Raw genomic sequence first — 20614 nt, 5'->3', positions numbered from 1 at the left:
GGAATAATAAAGAATAAAGAAAGAAGAAAAGAAAGTGAAATACATGTCTCTATTTTGAGCTTTGACTAGACCATGAGTATTTGTTATGTGCAGTGTTAAACTAATGCTGAATCTATTGTTGAGAGATACATCTTTACATGCTTTTAGTATATATGTATACAAATATTTTCTCAACGTCTTACCTTTTTTTGGCAGAGTGAATCAGAATATTAATAACTATCAAATTCAGAAAGATATGAAATTCAAATTCAAATTTTGTTTTAAAGAGAAAATTAAACAAATAAGATCTTTTTTCCTATCAATTAAACATAAACCCTGCATCTGATATAAAAAAAAATTAAATACTAATACTTTTTTTTTCACTTTTTCCTAGACTATTGAGTAAATACTTGGTTAAGAATTTGGTGACAATACATTTATGTATTACTATCATACAGGGTATAAATATATGTAGTAGTATATATTATAATTACTGTGACCTAGACTCCAATAAACTTGTCATGATCAAAGTTTAAAGACAAGATTAAAGTTGAGTGATGAAAAATTATACTATATATGTTTAAAAAAATTGAGATTTGGAACAATGACAAGAATTCATATTGTCCTATCTTGTGTTTTTCATACAAACAAAATGAAAAGTCTGGTGTGTATATGAGAGCTATAATGACAATCCCGATTAAATGGCAGTAAGACACTTCCATAGTTGTATCATATAGTTATCAACACTGTTAAACAGCACTAATTAATGTGATGATTGGACAGCAGTAATTTGCTGCAAGTGTCCAATTATACAAGAAGTATTTTTGACACCTGAAATAAAATCCTATTTCAATCCATCTATAGGTCTTAGTTCACCATATCTGTTTCATGTATGAAGAAAAAAACTATTTCCCAACTTGGAAAATGATAATATACAAAACTTCTTGGTGTCTGACATAAGCAGTTCAAGAAATGCATTTTGATGAGACTTGTTTTCAGTAACAAAATAACTTAACCACAGCAATTTACTTTAAGCATAAGCAATATAAAAATCTACTTATATATCACAAGAAGCAAATCACAACAAAATGGAATAATTTTCACAGTAAATATTTCCAGTTTTTTTTTCCTTACCAGATAACATTCTAGATATAGCAGATATATTTACATCTTTTTATTTCCTTTAAACAATACTTTAAAAATTTCTTTAAGCTGTGGATTTTCTTGGTTATTTTTACAGACATTTAAAAATTTGTTCTGTTACATTGTTTTGGAAATATTTACTGCAGAAATTACCCAGCAAAGTATACAAAATCTATATATAGCTTTATATTTCTTGTGATATGTTTATACGCTAGGCGTCATTTTCTATACTTCTGTGTATTTACAAACAAAGTTCTTTTGTACAGCTCGATTTACAAATCATAAATCATTATGAATACATAATTACATAATATCGCAAACAGCACTTTAACTCAATGTCAATTCCAACCATATCAGCACTATTTCATTGCTTGTCTTCGGAGTTAACTCTCTTGACTGGACAGGTGTGTGTACCCTTATAGCACTGATGCAGTAACTTAAGTTGTCATCCCTTAGGGAGGCATTAGACCAGTTCAGATCAAAAGAAATGTCAATCCATAGATGAAATCAAGGGAAGGTTCTTTCTCATAGCAGACTTTCCCGTGAGGCAAGATTTGGTGAATGCAACAATAACAAAGGTGCTCTTGATCTTGGTGTCATGGCATTTTTCTGAAATGGAAATTTATGAGTATTAATTTCAAGTTAACATTGAAACATTATTTTCATACAAAATCTCAGCCCTAAAACTATACCCAGTAACGTTTTCTCTATCACTTTTAAAAAATTTACCATTTGTGAAAAATAGTAGATGTAAGGTAATGCTTATTTTAGCACTTTTAACATTGTGTATTGTGCTAAAATATGACTGTGCTCAATGCAGTTTCTTGATGCAGATCATATAGCTATCATTATGGATGTGCTTATTTGCCAAAAAAGTGATAATGTACTAAAATTTGATAATGCAAAATTGAGGCACATACTTGTGTATTATCTATATATAAAATGTCTAGTAGTTTCAATCGTATTTTCAAAACTGTGTTATTGACAACTTATCTTAGTTTTGAAGCATAAACAGTTTGTTACCTGCATCATTGGAGGAACCTTTTTGACGGATTGTGAAATCGGGGAGTGTGTGATTGGAGATACCATGGCAATAGGTTTACCAACACGATCAGGTGTGGTGCAGGGGCACATTCTTCTCTCTGGGTGTTTTTTCACAATGTAATCAATCTCGTTTTCTGTCGACGGTAACATGTCAGGGGTCGGCCGTTTATCTGGGATACTGCCATCACTTCCTTCACTACTTAGCCTCTTTCTGGGTCGGCGATGAGGTTCGGGAGATTTCTTCATATCAACAATATGTACCGCAGGACTTCCATTATTTAACTGAATTAAAGAAAAAGAATATTGATAATTTTGTACTTAACTCATTTCCTTTTGATCTGAATTAATCTAAATGGTCCTGTCTTGCATTTGTGTCAAAATTGATACCTTATATATGTACAGCAAGTAAATGACTTTCCACATACCACATTTAAGCAATTAGTTCTCAAACATTATAAAAGTAATTACCGATTTTCTAGTTTTCTGACATGGCGTGCCAAAGACACTATCATCCATTTTGTCTATGTTGATAGTAGAGGTCATGGACCATGGAAGGTCAGAGGTCAAGGTTGTGGTCTCACTTGATCCCTGTCGCTTATGTCGGTTGAAACTGGGGAAATGCTTCTTTATCTGTGATCCAAATGTACGACTCCTTGTGTGTTTTGGCTTGGATGCAGATTGTGTGTTGGTGGGTTGTTGAGAGGCACGATTAAACTGTAAAATACGAACAAGTCATCATATAAATAAAAAAAGGAAAGAAAAAACACAGCATGTTTCTACATCAAAATCCATTTTTTTTTTACCTCAATTCAAACTGATTATCCATCATTTCATCAACTTATTTTGAACAAAGCCAATACAATTAATCATCTTTTCATTAAAAGAAGATCAAAACTTTAAAACTGACATCAGCAGATTCAAATTGATGAAAATTCATTGCCTTTTCACCTCATCTTTTTGATAATGATACATTAACAATATCTGCATCACATCAGTTTTATCTGAAGATTAATATCTCTCAAGATAAAGTGAAATTGTTTTCTTGTGTCTTACCTGCTTAAGAAGTTTCTTTTTCTTGGAGGAATCGGGCATGCTCTGTACATGTGCATAGAGCTGGGCTAGTGCCACCTGTGTGTCCTGATTGCTGTCAGAGTCGCTAGATGACTTCCTGTCTGCAAAGGCAATGACAGTGTTGATAGCTTGAGTACTGCCATACTTCTTTTTAGCACTGGCCAGGTTATTGTGAGTGTTCTCTTGTTCTTCAACTGGGTCAAAGATAAGTTTGTTGGGGTCCTCCATTTCCCGCCAGAAGTTGGCAATGTCGGCTGCAAGCTCTCTTGGAACTTTGAATATCTGTGTGCCACACTCAATCATAAAGGAAGCGGCCTGCGTGATGACAGGGGAGATAACTTGCAGTTCCTCTGGAGACATCTGTTCATGGAAAAACAGAAGTTTACAAATTATTCAAATATTGCAAAATTGCATTATATTGCAAAGATGTTTTTTAAAAGTATAATGTAATGTACTGTATTTTCCCATAATAAGCTCAGGTGACTAACCCAACATAAATCTTACTCAGACAGGGGGTGGCTTACTACAGGACAATTAAATAGTATTTGTTTATTATGATGTTCAACAGCAAGAAATATGATATATATGCAGGCTTTTTACCAGACATGGCCTTATTGATGGATACATGTCATATTTTGTCATAATGCTATGATATGACTACATTTTTCCTGGACATCAGAGTCTGTTCTCTAGTGTTTTGCTTCAGTAAATTTGAATAAATAAACATCATTGTAATATTTCTTTCTACAGTATATAATTTCTACATCTAATTTTTTTCCCTTTTTTATCACTTCATCATAATAAAGAATTAATGATAAGCAGTAGCTTGACGCAGAGTATTTAGAAATAGGACCTACCTTTCTTGGACAGAGAAGATGGGGAGCAAACACGGTGCCTAGAGAAGACGCAGTCATCATATTCTCTGACACTTTTGTTACACGATGTAGCAGATCAATGAGACACTCCAGAAGCAGCACATTGTTACGTGGCAGAAGCAAGAACAGCAGTTGTAATGTCTTAATCTGTTTACTGCGGGCTCGCAGTTTCTCTTTCTCTAGCACTGGAGACTTGCCCATGTCTGCAGAAACATATCAGTTATTTCAATGATATTTTTTCTTAGAAAGGAAGTCAATATAAAATGCAGATTGAAAAATGTTTTTGTAAGGAGTCTACATCAGTAATGAACTGCTTTTAAAGCTTTAAGTATTTAATATATATGAATAACAATACTGCTAAGTTATTGCTACACTTGAAGCATATACTATATATATGAACAGAGTACTATTTCAATGTACCATTTCCATTAGAATTTTGGTACCTAGTAGTCCAAAATGACAATGCCAAAGTAAGATATGGTATTATATTTTCCTAATTTAGATTGTTTACTTACTAGTTACTTGAAGATGTGCCTGGTAGTGCTTTTCTGTGAGAAGAGGTTCAGGCAGCTCTCCAAGGAAGTTCTTCAGAACTGTGGCACAGTCATGTGGTGAGAATGTTCCATGATCCAAACCAAGATCAGTTCCATTGATTAACCACTCCTTCAACAGTCTTTGACGAGCAAAATTTCCTGTCTTCCTAAAAAGTCCTTCAGTTCTGATATCTGAAAATACAAAATAAATTTCTTTTCTATTGAACTGCATTTAGATATTAATAGTAAGGAAACATTCTGAAAAAAGATTCTGAAGTAAAATCAGAAACAATGAAATAAGTTATCTATATTTCAAAATTTTGATATGAAATTTAAACAAACTTTAAACATGGCAATTATTAGTTGAAATGTATATGATATATTCTCTGATCAAACATTACCTGAAATTCAAACATTTTTTCACTAACTTTTCACATAAATACTTTGTCTAATATATAATTTGAATATTTCAACTATATACTTACTGTCTGGTCTGCCTAAGAAGTCGATGAGTTGGTATATTTGTGATACATTGTCCTGGGTAAGGGCTGCACCAAACAAATTCTGTTGAGGTTGTTGCTTTTCTGAATTGAAAAAAAAAAAAAAAAAAGAATCCATTAGAAAAAAAAACAAGATTTTCCTTCATAAAAACATTTGTTAGATACAGATATGAAAATATAGCAAAAATATCGAAACTGATTTCTTTTTTCTTCAATATCCAAAAAAAAAAAAAAAAAAGAAATTTGAATCCAAAATGTCCTTAATCAAAATTTCGATATATGTTCACTTAAACATATAAATATATATACCTTTTTTCTTTGAAAATGGCGTTGAAGGTTTACGTTTAGAGTTCTCATGTTTTTCTGATGTGTCCAGGAACATTTCTTCAAGTTTGGTGCCATCTAGATCTAGCAGAAATGACAGATGCATCTTTACTAGTGTAGAGAACTTCTCCGGCATACAGTTACGGAGACGGTTGACATTCTTCTCAGCCTCAGACTGACGACGGCGGACAATTGGAGTTGACATGTCATAAGCTGTGAACATACAAAAGCAATCAAACATAAACAAACCTGTCAATGAATTTTATTTTACTTTTCCATTAATTTTTTCTACCGGCAATGTGAAAATAAAATAAAAATTTCAATCAAAATGGACTATTTATCTCCTTGGTTTAAATCGTCACACATTGGGTATTCAAGATTAGATACCCATATATATTTATTTATCAAATATATATATATACTTTTGTATGACAGATAATTTGATACTGTCTTCAATTTCATAAAAAAATAAAACAAATAAATGGTGTAACTATAAGGTGAAATACAATTATGTTAATACGAATTCCATTTTCAGAAATAAAAGGAAACTACAAATATGTAAGATATGTCTATAATTGAATTATTAGAGAGTTTGCAGAGGTGCAAGTAAAATGACCATTTCATGAAAACTACTTGCACATCATTTAAAATTCTCCCAGTTTTTCAGCCAACAGAATCCATAGCTATCGTCAGAACACTGAGTCAATATAAATGTCCAGATCACTTTAACAAAGGTGATAAGATATTTCTGGTCGTCTTCTAATCATGGGCAATAGATTTCCTATCGTCACCCCATCTGACAATGTAAAGATTGATACAGGCCTCTGTGATAAGATATGGCTCTAGTAAAGATCAGGGGTGTGTGATGTAATGGTGTTGGCTTGACACTGGGAGGATATATTAATAGTGTTAATGAAGGCAGTGATAATGTACAACAGATAAGACCCTGTCTTAACAGTGTTATATGTAGCATGGACATGTGATGTACCATTACTTAATCACCAGCTTATAATAGGCTGATTGAAACATGAATTTAGTTTCTTAAAAGTTGGAAAAGTAAAAAAAAAAAAAAAAAAGAATTACTGGATTTATCATAAAATATGAGGTATTATAAATATAGTGGTTGGTATCAATGATTTTTTTTACTGGAACAAATTTTTTTTTTTTTAATTTTTTAAAACTATTATTTCATATTCATACTTTCTCTGAAATACAATTTATGTCTAAACAGCTATGACATTATATCTTTTTGTTATTTTCCTATAGAAATTGTTATAAAAAACTGGTATAACTGCAAGTTACATTCACACAAACAACTGAAAATATATTGATAACCTGTTCATCATACCAGATTTCGATAGACCAGTTTTATTCCCAGTTCAACACCAGAACTGACCAGCTGGACAATAGAGATGACCACAGGGTTAGAACTCAATCAAGGTCCATATCTCCCTATTCTGGAGGACTTAACATAATTACACAGGTTAAACCAGTAGATGTATGCACAAGATAGGATGAACTCTTTGATGCCCAGCTCTCTCACTGTAGAAAATTACAGGGGCAAACACTTGACCACTGCAGATGGCCCTGAGGATACCAGCATGTTTTACAGTGGTCAGAACTTTACACCAGTGTGCCTTATCTACTTAGGGACATCTAGACCAACACAGACAAACACTATTAAAAGGGAACATACTAATTTCATGGTTAGCCTGACCAGGGTATAGGGTTACATCACTGACCAATGTTTGATATTTAATCCTGTGAGCTTGACTCTTATTTAATTATCTTGTCATGTCGTGGGAAACACAAATATATTTAATCTATTCAAAATCTGAATTAAAAACTTATTCCTGAAAAACCATATGCCAATTAACATTTGTATTTAAAACAAACATGGGACTGATTTGTGGTGGGGATTTTTCCATTCCCAGAGTCAATAATTTCAGTAAAATGATTTTCTACTTATTACTAAGACAAAATAGCCTCAAACATTTTTCTTTACTGAGTAAGACACTAAAATATACCAGGGATGTACCGTAGCCATGGCGTGTTTATACTCCTGAATATACACAGATATTTGTCTGGCTATAAAAACATAAAGAAAAATAAAATCTCATTTTTTTGTATTTGGAAAACTGTCTCAAACTTATCCATCATCTGCAACTCTATCCCAAGGTTAAATACATACCTGTTATTGGTGACAATAGGAAACTAGAATAAACTAATGCTAAATCCATCCTTCCCAGCTGAAGAGTAACAAACTACAATAGACACACTGAGGAGCTATCCAAAACTCTGTGTGTTCGAAGCCAGCCAAATAAAATCTATAATTATTGATTTGTCAAGTGAAGAAATCTTTTGTGTACAGCAAATGAGAGCTAATGAAAATCAACACTTGTATAATAATTGGTTCAGCTGATGATGAAAGCCAGAACTCTGTATGAATAAGGGTACATAATGGACACCTGTCTACCCCAGAGTGCCGTCGGACTTCAACTGTATCTAATACTATAGAGAATGGAGGATTTTGTTCACTGAACATGCTAAGTCTATTTCTGACAGCTGGAAGCTAGGAGTCCTTTGATTCAACAGATGGTGCAATTTATATCAATAACTTTCTGTGGTACATCTAACTGAGTGGGATCATTAATAATATATCTAGACTTCAGCCCTAATGATCAATAACTCTTCTCACTTTAAGTCAGTCTGTAAGATTTTATGTACCTTTGGCAAATGTCCTGTAAAATTGCTAACAACCATTTACACTATGAAATATTTATAATCAGATGAATTATCAAATGTAGAATGATTTTCAAGGTATGATCAATTTTTTTTTCATTTCCACTTAAAAAAAGACGTGGAAAAGGACAACACCATGTTTTTTTTCTTTACTTCCAAAGTCATAAAATTATCAAATAGATATTTCATAAGAACAAGAAAATATATATATATATATATGTTATCAGTTAGTGATTTATAGTTTTATAACCATTATTTATTCATTTTATTTTTTACAAACTTATATTCCCCCTCTTTTCCATTCCTTGTTAAAAAAATGTATAAAAAGCATGGATTTAAGATATAGCATAGCTTGCAGGCCCATGGAAAAAGTCCTTTCTTATTTCTTATTCATTTGGTCAAGATTAGAGCCATTTAGTGTAGATTTTCCAGGATTTCACACCAATTTTTCAATCCCCATTATTCATCATGGCCTTGGCCAAGCGGATTCATTGACCATGAATAATCCCTGCCATGGTCAGTTATCATGTAACATGTCCTTGTCAGGCTGATAAATGACCAGTGTCTGACCATTGGCCATTATAAGCCCCCCAGACCAGGAAAAACTGGCTCTTGGCTACATGAGTAAACAAAATCACCAGTCAGACACAAACAGATGATATGTCACATTCACCTTTTCCAATAGCTTATGCAATTATTGTTGGTCTTCATTAATTTTTGTAAGGAAGACTAGGGGAGTGACATATTCAAAGTGTCCAAGCTTTTACAAGCACCAATATCCTGTCTGGCACAAAACTTAAATGGCACTAATGGAAAACAGATTACTGAAGAATGGAATATTGACAATAAATTCTCTTAATCTCTCTAAAAGTTAGTAATCTATTATAAATTTGCAAATCTAGATTTGCAATTTTATATAGGAAAGATCTAATTTCAATCTGATAATTCTGTTATTATCAACTATTCATCTAGACAATACTTTAATAGGCATGTAATGATAAATAATCATTATTTTTTTCTTCATATACTGTAGTATACAACAAATAAATACAATTGTATTGAAATATTTTAATATCATTGTAATAATCTACATTACTGATTCTATTGTGAGAAGGTTAGTACTGCTAAATGAAAACGACTAGGATACCTTATTCAAAATTGACTATGAATGCTACTACCTTTTGCAAAATTCATTATGAATGCCACAACCTTCTACAATATTGACTATGAATGCCACTGCCTTATACAAAATTCACTATGAATGCCACTATCTTTTACAAAATTCATCATGAATGCCACTACCTTAGTCCTTATATAATATTCATAATTGTAATAAATTATTCACAACATTTGCCTGTGACCCTTAAGTACATCGTAATTGCCTGAATCTGATTGTTACCTTTTATTATGAACAGTGGAAGAAACTTGTTATATCCCTCCCACCCAAATAAAAAATCCTTCTAGTTTAAACCTTGATAAAAAGTCTGAATTACCAACACCTTCAACATGAGGAATTTGTTATGTATTATTGACATAATAAATATAGACAAATGAAAAAAAAAATGCTTTAGATCAATGAAAACTTTTTTTAGTTTCAATTCTAAGACTGATAAATGACTGTGTACTGTTGATTTTTCATATTTACACAGAAGTATAATCTACATACAGATAAAATTGGCAGATTATTGTTTTAACAATATCTCTTATTCCTGTGTATTTTAAGTAATCAACTCACAAAGGATGCTTCCAGTTGGAGTTTGTGGAAGCACTGGCGCATGGTATCCTGGACAAGGAGACATTATGTCCGAGTATGGAGATAAAATTTCTGTAAATGATGAGATGTGATGTAAATCAGGCTTCATTCTACTCTGTGGCAGAACCATCATTACTTTTTTCTTGTTAACTTCCATCACACATCTAGGTGTCTAAGGGTGTAAAATCCAAAGTGTTCAAATAAATTCCATTCACAAAAATAAATCCAAGTTGTGGCACTTCTTTGATTTCTGAGTTGTAACGGAATAAAAAAATACACTGCACTGTTTCAACAAAATGTCACTGTTGAGTTTTCAGCTGACCAAACAAGCTATGGTTGGTCAGTACCAGGCATGTAGGTATAAGGGAAAGCTTGACCAACTGAGGGACACCTGTCCAGGTAATGGTCACTATACAAATACTGACCAATGGCTCCACTCCTGTATCAACTGAAGACTTTTGGCATACTGATGATACTTCCAAAACCCAACAGGTTTTTATAAAACCTTGATAAAGAACTTCAGCACAAGCTACTGGGCAAACAAAACATTACCTAACTCAGAAAAATGGCCTGTGGCTACTATTGCTTATTATGCAGTCAGCTTCAAACCCAATACCAGGTCTGCTGTGTTTTTCTATAACCTTAGGCATGTGGTCACTAAAATGGACATTATCTCTCCAATAATCCAATGAAGCAGAACAAATCTCAAGATGGCCTTGCCAGCCAATGCAATGCCTAAGGACTGAAGTAGTGACTTCAAAGTGGACCTTCAACTCAGAAGTCATAAAATAATCATGATTATAGTTTAATTCCAGTATCTCCTGTTGTGAGCTGTAAGAATCAATCGAGTTTCTTCTTTCATCTCTCACCTATGTTTTGTTGTAGCTGACATTGTTTTTGTCAATAAAAACAGGATTTTCTACATGACGGACAACCATTAAGCCGAGTTTATCAGATTAACTAAATAGATAAAATTGTTGACTTTGAATATATTGAGAATTTATAAGAGCTAGCTCCGAGTTGTTTGTTGTCAGTAAAAATATACTTTAATATTATCTCTTCAAGGCAAATATATCTAACATACAGTAGTTTCACAATTGAGCAAAAGAATCCAAAATGTCCATAAAGTTTCATGGTGCCATTATCTGTTCATAAGAAAGCCTCAAATCTATACTGAAACTTTGGAATGTAGTGATTATACATATGGGAAGTGAAAAAACAAACAAATACAATATTGTTTAAAACAAATTGTGCAAACTTTGGTGAAGTATTTCGCATATAAGAAGCTTATTTTTCATATAACCAATCATACCATGAAACCAGGAAATCGAAGGTTGTCAACTCAAGATAAAACACACTGACCAAAAAGTTCCAATATATTCAAAATTTCAGAACAACCCAGGTGGAGTTTCTCATAAGTTGAACTTAACTGTCTAGACAAGATTTCTGGTCTATTTGCAAACAGACATGATTTTATTGTAGGGTATATACTTAGTCATTCAAGTTTCCTTCTCTCTATAGATCGAAAGCTGATAGCCATATGGTAACAAGGTCCAGTCATCTCATGACTGAAAGTATTACCGTATTATCTGATGATTAGCCCATTCCTGTTAATAAGCCCACCCCCATTTATGACTATTTAGTAGAATTACAAACAAATGCTAAGTCATAATAAACTATTTCCTTAAATCTAATCAGATTGATTTTGTTATCCTCCTTCAGCACAATCTGGCATAAATAAATTTTACAAGATCCCAAGACTAAAATATGAAATTAAGAAAAATTCTAAGAAATTCTTTTCAAGAGATTTACGAAATATATTTCTTATAATGCTGCAGCCAGGGATTCAATAGCTAAATGTCTCTTTCAACAAAGGCCAAACATACATCCTTTTAAATTTAAGTCTTCATTGGCAGAAAAATTATTTGCTGCATTTTTCAAGTCCAAAATTTAAATTTGGAAAAATCTTAATCAGCTTGTAAAATGATAAAATCACCCCCTCCCCCATTCAGTTTATAAAAACTTTACAGAAATGCCAGTATTGTAACAGAAACAATATCAAACATATACCAAAAATGTGATAACATTGTTAATTCTCCAACACAGAAGTTCATGGATATTGTATCTCTAGTGCTTATCATCAATACTATAATCATAATCCAAACTTTACCTGATCTTTCAGATCTTTAGAGATTTGAAGATGTCCTGTAATTAGTTTTATTTAATTTTCAATATTTTCATACCACTACAAGTAACAAATTAGGTTTCTTGACTGACTTGCATAAAGATTATAAGTACTATTGAAATCATCGCACTAATAACTATATATTCACAATTTCTACAGGAGAAAGCAACCAAACACACCAACATGTTAACGACTTATTCACTTATACAGATAGTATCTTGCTGAGGAAAGAGTGTGCTATATATAAAGCCAAGTTAGTCAACGTGTGAATACTTCATTTAGCATTCAATGTGTAACAATGAGATATTTGTTCTCAAGGAGTTTTTGTTATGACTATATTTAACAGTAGGTTTTGACACCACATGTTAGTAAATATTAAAACCATTATACAACATGTTGTATCCTGGTTACATTCCTCTATAGCTCGTTACCACTGACATAAAAACAGTGTCAAAAGCTGATATTGAAAAATGTTTCAAAACAATTACTGGCAATGAAATGAATGGACCTAATAAATGAGAAAGGGAATATTTAAAACATTTTTGATAAAGCATAGTTAAAACACTTTTCACAGCTATGAAATTTGTGCAGGTAAGACCTTTTTGGCAGTGGGAGGAAATAGGTAGTTTCAAAAAGCTCATGATTTTATTTCAAGGTCTAATTTCAAGCTCTTCCAAAATAACTATCCTCTATTGTTTTTTTTTTCATTAAAAAAAGCTGTAGAAAACAAAAATGGAAAATTAAAGACTCTAGAAATGAAATCTAACTACACAGTGGAGAGTTACCTAAAGAGGGTAAGTTGTCAGAATTATGAATCAGCTTCTCTCAGAAGGATGACAATATTGACAGAATTGTGTAAACTTTTAACAACACACACACTATTTGTCTGTGCATTAGGCAGCTCTTCTTATAATTTCCTCAAAAAACACCTTTCCATTCAAACCAATGTTTATAATAATGGTCTGTCTGATATTTATACATTACAAAACAAACAAGACTACATGTGTGTTATTTTTTCGTTTGTGCTTCCACAGCTAAGAGGCATTCAAAAGCAATTGCCTCACCTGAGAAATGTTGATTTGCCAAGCCAGTCAGGTATAAGCTTGAACTCTCTATCCTTAAAGATTCCAGTAGCAGTTTTTCTGCTGCTTATCTAAACATTAACCCTTAAAATAACAAGATGTCAAGTTTTATTCTTCAACACCAACTATATTGCTGTTGACACAATCAGGCGTGTTCAAGTAAAAACACAGCAGGCCCCCAAAAAGACATTTGGCCTTCAATCCATTGTAAAATTTTTACTTTTTGTCACTTGACAAGGACAATGGTCACAAGCTAGGACCTGCATAGACTACCTGATTGTCAATTAGTAATGTAATGAAATGAGCTGGACAGTGGTCAGTCCAGGATAAAGGCCATTACCTTGTCATTAGGAACAGAGGAAGTCTCTGGTTAACACCCCACCACTAATCATAAAATTTGACCACCCAGCCCCACATGGAGGGGAAGCTGTTATTATATAGTGGCAGGGTCCCTAAGGGCCATTTAGCAGGCTAGTGCCCCAGATACATGTGAAATACTTGGTTCTGATAGTTAGGGGGGGGGGGGAGGAGAGGTAATAAAATCTATGGATTGCTAAAGCAATTAAGAATTCTGGTCTGAAGCTAGCAACGCTAGTTAGTTTTAAAGTCTATTTGAATTATGGAATAAAAAGATGGAAACAATAAATAACAGATACAGAAAACAAACAACCCGCCAATTACCCACGTAGTTTGATTGAAGTTTCGGTTTGGACAGTGAGAGATGAATTCTGCCAATGCCAAATCAGAATGAATCCCTATTTAATATCTTCATTGATAGCTTAATACTTATACATTTATTTAAACATAAATGTTGATGTACTAGGTCTCCAGCTTTGCTGGATCATTTTTTTTTTAAAAATAAGCCCGAAATTATTTATAAAACTATGTTATCACATTCAGTTGGAATATATCCCCCCACCCCCCCCCACCTTAATGTTCAAATGATGACAAAATTTTAATCTAACTGAAAACCAACAACATATTCTAATATTGACTCCCCCCCCCCGTTTTGGAAACACTCAAAATTATATGCTGAAAAAATCTCAGGTTGTTTGAGTTCATACTCAGAGAGATAGAAGTAAGGTCTCCTATCTTAAAATTCAGTAAAGCAGATTACTGGTGTATATTACAGAAATGAAGACTTTTTGATAAGTGATATTATCCTTGTACTTTCCCTATCAAGATTCAAATATAGCATGTCCTTGACACAATCAGAGCAAGGTCTCATGCACAGTTTGAGTAGAACCACCAGACAATTCAAATTTCTGATAAGATATCCCCTGTTCTCACTGACATGTTAATCTAGGGGATTCAAATGTCATGCTGGGTTCAGACTTTCAAATATCACAGGGCAAAAAGAGGAAGAGATTAGAACTTGCTTGATTATAAATTCCTAGGCCTTGACCTCACCATCAATCACAGACTTCACAATCTGAGTCCTTGAGATAAAGTTTGAGGATAGGGACATCCTAGTTGGCCTGCCATACCCATCACAGGTACAAAATTTGACACTAGTGACAGGGTAAAAAAGCCAGAATTCAGGTAGGGTTTAAGCCTAGAAGACATATTGCCTGGAAGTCTCATGTGTTGAGATAAAAATATCAAGGTTAAAACAATGGTCAAAGTGTTAGCAATGACAGCAGAACATGTATATAGCTGCCAGGTAGATCTGTGATAATGGCTCTGGACATCAGACAATGGGATTGGTAGTCTGGTGCTATTTATTGTAACTAGAACCAGTAGAGGTGAACAGATAAAGATCTATGTATTATGAAAGGACACCTTGTAACAATATGGTAACACTTCTCCAATGAAAGCAAACAGGATTGACCAATGTAGAAAATGAAAATAAAAAAAGTTGTTTTAACATTTAGCCAAAGCCAGCTGACATCTGTCCCTGCTGAGATTTACAACAGTAATCATACTGCCTAAATGAGACCTAGAAACTTTTGTTTGTAACTAATTATTAGGACATTAAATATAGGTAAATGCCATTTTTTAATATTTAATACTACAAGATTGACATGTATAATTTATGAGACTGTCATACATTTCTTTTTATTTATTGTATTAAACTCAATTTTCATCAAACATTTGAGTTCATCCAAAAACCTTCTTACATGCACCAGCTGATAATTGATTAAAAAGAAAAGAATGACTCTGTTTGGAGGATGACATTTAATTAAAATAAACTCTTTAATATCTTTGGTGTTAAGATTAGTCTGATTACTATAGCCCTGTTTATGCCCTGTGTAATTTTGTAGTAGTTAATGGCTACCTCAGTGAGCATCATAAGGGAGGACCATCACATGCAAACCAAAGGACAAAATCATGACAGAACAGAGCAGACCAGCCTGTTTCTCGGCTTCAAATAAACTCAAATTGTAGCTGATAGGGATGGTTAAACCAAGCACCTTGACCTTCACCTGATGTTATGCACTCCAACATTTAGCTGTGATATCACAACCCCTTGGATTCTGAATTGATAATCATATATGACCAACATTTGTAATCAGAAAACATATGATATGTTACATGAAGATAAATATCCTTTATCAGATGACCTACGTATTTTTTTTCTAAAATTTTAAAAATTAATCTAAAATATTGACATGTGTCAAAGCCAGGGGTCTTTTCCTGAATTAAAACTTGTTGCCTTGAAAATAAACCTCATAACAAGCATGAAATATTGCCTCTTAATCCCCTTGTATTGAGACCTTAATCCATCAAGACCAGAGCCCAGACCCCTTGGGCTGGGAAAGTCAGGGCCAACAGTTGACACCTGACCTAATGTGACATTTGTATTCTAAGGGACAACAATGGGTCCAATTACTATGAATATCATAAATAAAGACACTTTTATGGTATTGTTGGTGTAGACAATATTTATGAATATCTATGCAGGTGTGGGTACCAGCTGACTAAAATCACAACACGCTTTGACACTTTAAAATTAATGTAAATTCAAAAAATGAAAATTTGACCTATATTTTTGTTTGTATTTTCTAGAAATATAACAGATTTTGAAATTGTCATTTGTTATTACAATTGAAATTATTATCATAATTTGAAATCCCCTCCTCCAGTAACAATGATTTTGCATTCCCAGGTAACTCCACCCATTATATACTGTACATATATACTTACATAGACAAATGCCTTCAAATGATGTGAAAAAGAAATAATTCCTTCCTTCCTGCATAGTGAAATCCTGGTCATCAATAGGAAACATTCTATAAAAATAAACACAGCAACAATCTGGGAACTAATGATGCCCTAGTCACATCAGACACTAAATGAAACCTTACTATGCTCCCCCATTACTCTTTTTGGATTCAGAGGGGCTGTTAGAGGTTCTGGCTTCTGATTGGTCCATCTGGCCTTTAGGGGCTAGTTAGCCTAGGTCTGTTTATTACCAACAATAAGGTGTCAGTTCCTGAGTGAGCCACATTGGGGGGCCACTTGTGTTTTGGTACATCCAGGATGTCCATTATCACCTCATCACAATGGATGGGTCAGTTATTTCAAATGTCCTTGGTGTCAACTCCCTGGTCAACATGACCCAGTGTAAAACTCACTTAACACCTAGAAAAACCAGGGAACTGTATTTATCACAATAAAATATTGTGTCTTGTTCACTAAGTGAAATCACAAAGCCTCAATTGCCATTTACAGATCTATTGACGCACAATATAAACACCATTCAAGGCAGCCTACATGCTTTCTAATGCCATATTTCATTTTTCATCATCTATAATGAACCTTGTATTATAATATTTTGTTATGAGTACAGTAACTAGAAAAGCAATGCCAAAACCATGTTCATTACATATGACAGATGTTTTTTTTTAATTTTCTTTCATCTTTTTTTAGATATAAAAACAAGACAGTCTGCTCAGAGAAAAGGTTTAATCTTCTCACCCCCAAAATGTTTGACTTTAAAATTATTTCTATCAAAGACTATGTTTTAATATTTTTTCTAATATCCTAAGCTGTAATATTTGGCCTTGGGCCTTAATATCTAAAAAATGTAAGTTTTGTCTTTATAAGAATAGTTGTCAAATAATTTGGTTAAGACAAGCAACATACACTAAAATGGAAGTGTTGAAGAATATTCAACTTCCTCCATGGATCTGATGTGTTATTTCTTTCAGGTTCTTTATCAATCAACTTCATCTTCAGACTAGCCTATCTACATTACATGCTTTTACCAAACTCAGTAAGATTTTCCTTCTGTTTTTTCAACAGTAAAATAGACAAGTACCATTAATGAAGGCAAGAAGCACTCTGAATTGAACTTAAGTAGGAGAGTATCAGGGAAAGACATTGTGTAGGAATCAAGACCTCTCTTCAGTGTGTAGCTATGAAGTGTTTATTGTTAATTCAGCTATCAAAAACTTAATCCGAAATAAAAATAACTTTCTGTACTTTGTCAGAATTTGCAAGACCTGAAAACTCCAATAATATAACTCATTCACTGATCTGAAACATATTACATTGGTCTTTTGATATGGCTTCATCTGCCTGACAGACACATACAGAGAACAGATGACAAAGGTCTTTAAAGAAGAGGGGAAAAAAAAAAAATATATTTTTTACATATTTCTTCATAAAGTATCAGTTTCGAATATTATAGCACTTTCATTCATGTCCTGTTTAAAACTGAGGAGGAGTTCTTAACATTGATGCTTTTCTATAATCAATGAATGAAAAATACCATCAAAGTTCAAAGATTATAATACAATAATAATTAATACCTATCTCATGCCTGAAATCTCTGAAGCTATGATATTTCCTTGCTCTCTTTGCCCAAATCTTCAAATCTGTTGGACACCTCTGTAGTGGTATTTCCATATCAATATCCATTGTATCATTGAAGTAGAAAGATGATGGTTGGTGTAGTTCAGAATTCAAAATAAATAATGGTTATAAGATAGCTTATATATACCATAAATGTCATTTGAATAAAACACATATCAGATTAAACAAAATTGCAATTGGCAGTGATTTATGTTGTAAATCTTGTATTATTGAGGTGATATTTGATTTTATCCAAAGCACTTTGAGCAAATCTGTCACCTCAATTACAGGTGATCATCTCCAGACAATAGAAGAGTGAGGGGATACATGCTTGGCTTGGATTCTACCTTAGATTTCTGACCCTTGAGCTAAACAATAAAAAGGTGATATGAAAACAATAGGGTTTGTTTGAACAACAGTCTCACACTCCCCTAATCAAGGTCAATAGTTGAAGGCATGAGGTCTTCAACACCAGGACTTCCAATTAATTATGAAATGACACATTTCCCAGTGGAACCATTGGTTATGTGTCAACACCAGAACTAATGTGAAGGGAATAAGCTGTAATGTTCTTCAGTTTTCCACATGCTGTTAACAGAGACCATTAAGTATAGTCACATGTCTGCAAATTTCATTTATATCAGAGTATGTGTTTATTTTATCAAGGAGACTCCGGACATCAATCTCAATGGCTGTGCCATTCAGTTCTGCTCTGAACATGGAAGGCCATTTATTGATAGCATTAATTGCCACAAGGAATTGAAAATAAACAAAACTGTTTTCCTTGTGAAATATACAAGTATTTATTATATAAACTCAGTATAACTGAAGAGGCTATAAACTATTACTTTTAAATTTCAAAATCCCATAAATGTATTTACAACAAAAACATAAAAGTTCTTGGTTTTCTTGTTGAGATACAAGAAAGACAAATGTGTTTCTTGGTTCACAAGTAAAATGTAGTTTAAATGGAAAATTACGAGCTGTGAATTTGTGGAAAAATTTACAACTTTCAATCCATAGTTCCTTGTATAACCTTTATACCTACTTAGACTTATTTGCGTTGAGAAAATAGAACTGAATTGGAGAATAAGGAAAAATCTGCTGTTAAGTTTTAAGTTTATAATAGTGAAATTTGAAAATTTGCCTCTTGCAGTCAAAAAGTGAATAGCAATTCCACATAAAATGTCACAGCCTACATTCAAAATGAGTTTAATAAGTCCTTGAACCAAATCCTCCAGAATTTGCACCTTACCTTTAATTGTAAAATAAGACAAAAAAAAACCAACCCAAAATACTGATCACAAAAATGTACTTTCAAAATGATAACTTTGATAAAATTAGTTAGTCATTACAACAGAAAAAATGGGCATATCATTTCACATTTTTCATATTTGATTGTGTATGTTTTCTTTCAAATAATTTTTTTTTTTTTAAAGATTTTGTAAATGCTTTCATTATTTAGCAATGTTGCTTAGTGTTCATTTTGGTCTTTTATGATATTTAAAATAAGCAGGTAGGTTTTTGAAAATGATGTGGTAATTTGAAATTTTTGAGTGAGGGTATATTTGAGATTTTCCATTCACACATGTCCCTAGCTGTTTATGTCAACAGTTATAAAATCTTGTATACATGTACATCTGGTTTATATCTAAGTGTTGTATGACCCCTAATGTTATCCACGCTCGACTGAGTATGGCATGCAAAAGTCGGCTATCAGCTTTGTCTGAACATTTGATCAAAGCCTGATACAATAATTCATGCTGAAATCTTACAACCATTGTAGCATTTATTGAATAGAACATTCACTAAAGTATCTAAATATTTCACATAAATGTACTATAAACAGTTTGAATGATGGCTATTAAAGGGGTTTAGGCCCATTCACAGAGTGATGATAGTTGATTAAGACAGGATAACACTGGGTCAAAGTGAAGTACTAATGGAAAGCTATAAAGTAAATAAGGGGTATACAGACTGTATACTAATATTTTTTCCGTGAACTAGTTTGGTCGGAATAACATAAGAAAGGGTCGTTACGGTTTTCAAAATCAAAGGAGAGGCCTGGTACAATACTGAACATTGTCAAAATATTTTCCCGATTATTTCAATCCTTTCAGTACATTGATTTTCACATCTGAAAGTATGTGTGCTCGCAATTATAAGTAATAATCAGTAATCAGTATCGGTTTATTTTCAGTAAGTCTTTATAATTGAATCCATGAAGAAAATTCCCCGAAGCATATCTAATAACCCTTCAAAAACACCTGCTATGGCCGACAGCCGTTCGTACTTGACAGTAGACTACTGTGTAAGCGACTGACTCGAATTCCCTGACACAAGATTGCTGATCCGTCGAACACGGTTGTGAAAATGACATAAATTCAAATATATATTAAAATACGTTACCTTTTTGTTTGTCGCCTCCTAAACATATGACATTGTTGTTTTTTTTCTTCTAGAATCTTTTTACAACTTAAAATGGCCGCCTTCTTTCATTTAATCAGTTACGGTGTGTATTATTGGTCAATTTATTTTTAGAACATGCATTGATTGGACAATACACAGTAAACTCGTTCTCGG

General features: G+C 33.0%; 1 protein-coding gene across 1 annotated transcript; it reads right to left on the bottom strand.

Annotated features, from left to right (window-relative positions):
- Positions 1 to 1140: 1140 nt before the first annotated feature.
- LOC132564074 (rho GTPase-activating protein 19-like) lies at positions 1141 to 20511 on the bottom strand. The gene is made up of 9 exons (XM_060228792.1): positions 20441 to 20511; positions 5455 to 5682; positions 5131 to 5229; positions 4628 to 4837; positions 4095 to 4315; positions 3220 to 3597; positions 2635 to 2880; positions 2146 to 2448; positions 1141 to 1731 (listed from the first exon to the last, which is right to left on the bottom strand). The coding sequence occupies exons 2-9, from the start codon at positions 5672 to 5674 to the stop codon at positions 1648 to 1650; spliced, it is 1761 nt and encodes a 586-aa protein (XP_060084775.1). The 5' UTR covers positions 5675 to 5682; positions 20441 to 20511; the 3' UTR covers positions 1141 to 1647.
- Between the last annotated feature and the right edge of the window lie 103 nt (positions 20512 to 20614).

The sequence above is a fragment of the Ylistrum balloti genome, unplaced genomic scaffold (genome assembly GCF_031769215.1).
Source record: "Ylistrum balloti isolate Yb309-2 unplaced genomic scaffold, AGI_CSIRO_Ybal_v1 Utg369678, whole genome shotgun sequence".
In the NCBI taxonomy this organism is placed as follows: domain Eukaryota; kingdom Metazoa; phylum Mollusca; class Bivalvia; order Pectinida; family Pectinidae; genus Ylistrum; species Ylistrum balloti.
Note: the sequence above shows the minus strand (reverse complement) of the source record. Positions and strands in the feature narration are given on the sequence as shown.

What these genes read in the sequence shown, in the direction of transcription:
- LOC132564074 (XM_060228792.1), bottom strand. Translation starts at nt 5,674, where the DNA reads ATGTCAACTCCAATTGTCCGCCGTCGTCAGTCTGAGGCTGAGAAGAAT. An exon ending in GGCACATCTTCAAGTAACTA is followed by an intron (nt 4,316 to 4,627) that starts GTAAGTAAACAA and finishes ATGTTTCTGCAG; the next exon opens with ACATGGGCAAGTCTCCAGTG. An exon ending in ATCTTCTCTGTCCAAGAAAG is followed by an intron (nt 3,598 to 4,094) that starts GTAGGTCCTATT and finishes TTCCATGAACAG; the next exon opens with ATGTCTCCAGAGGAACTGCA.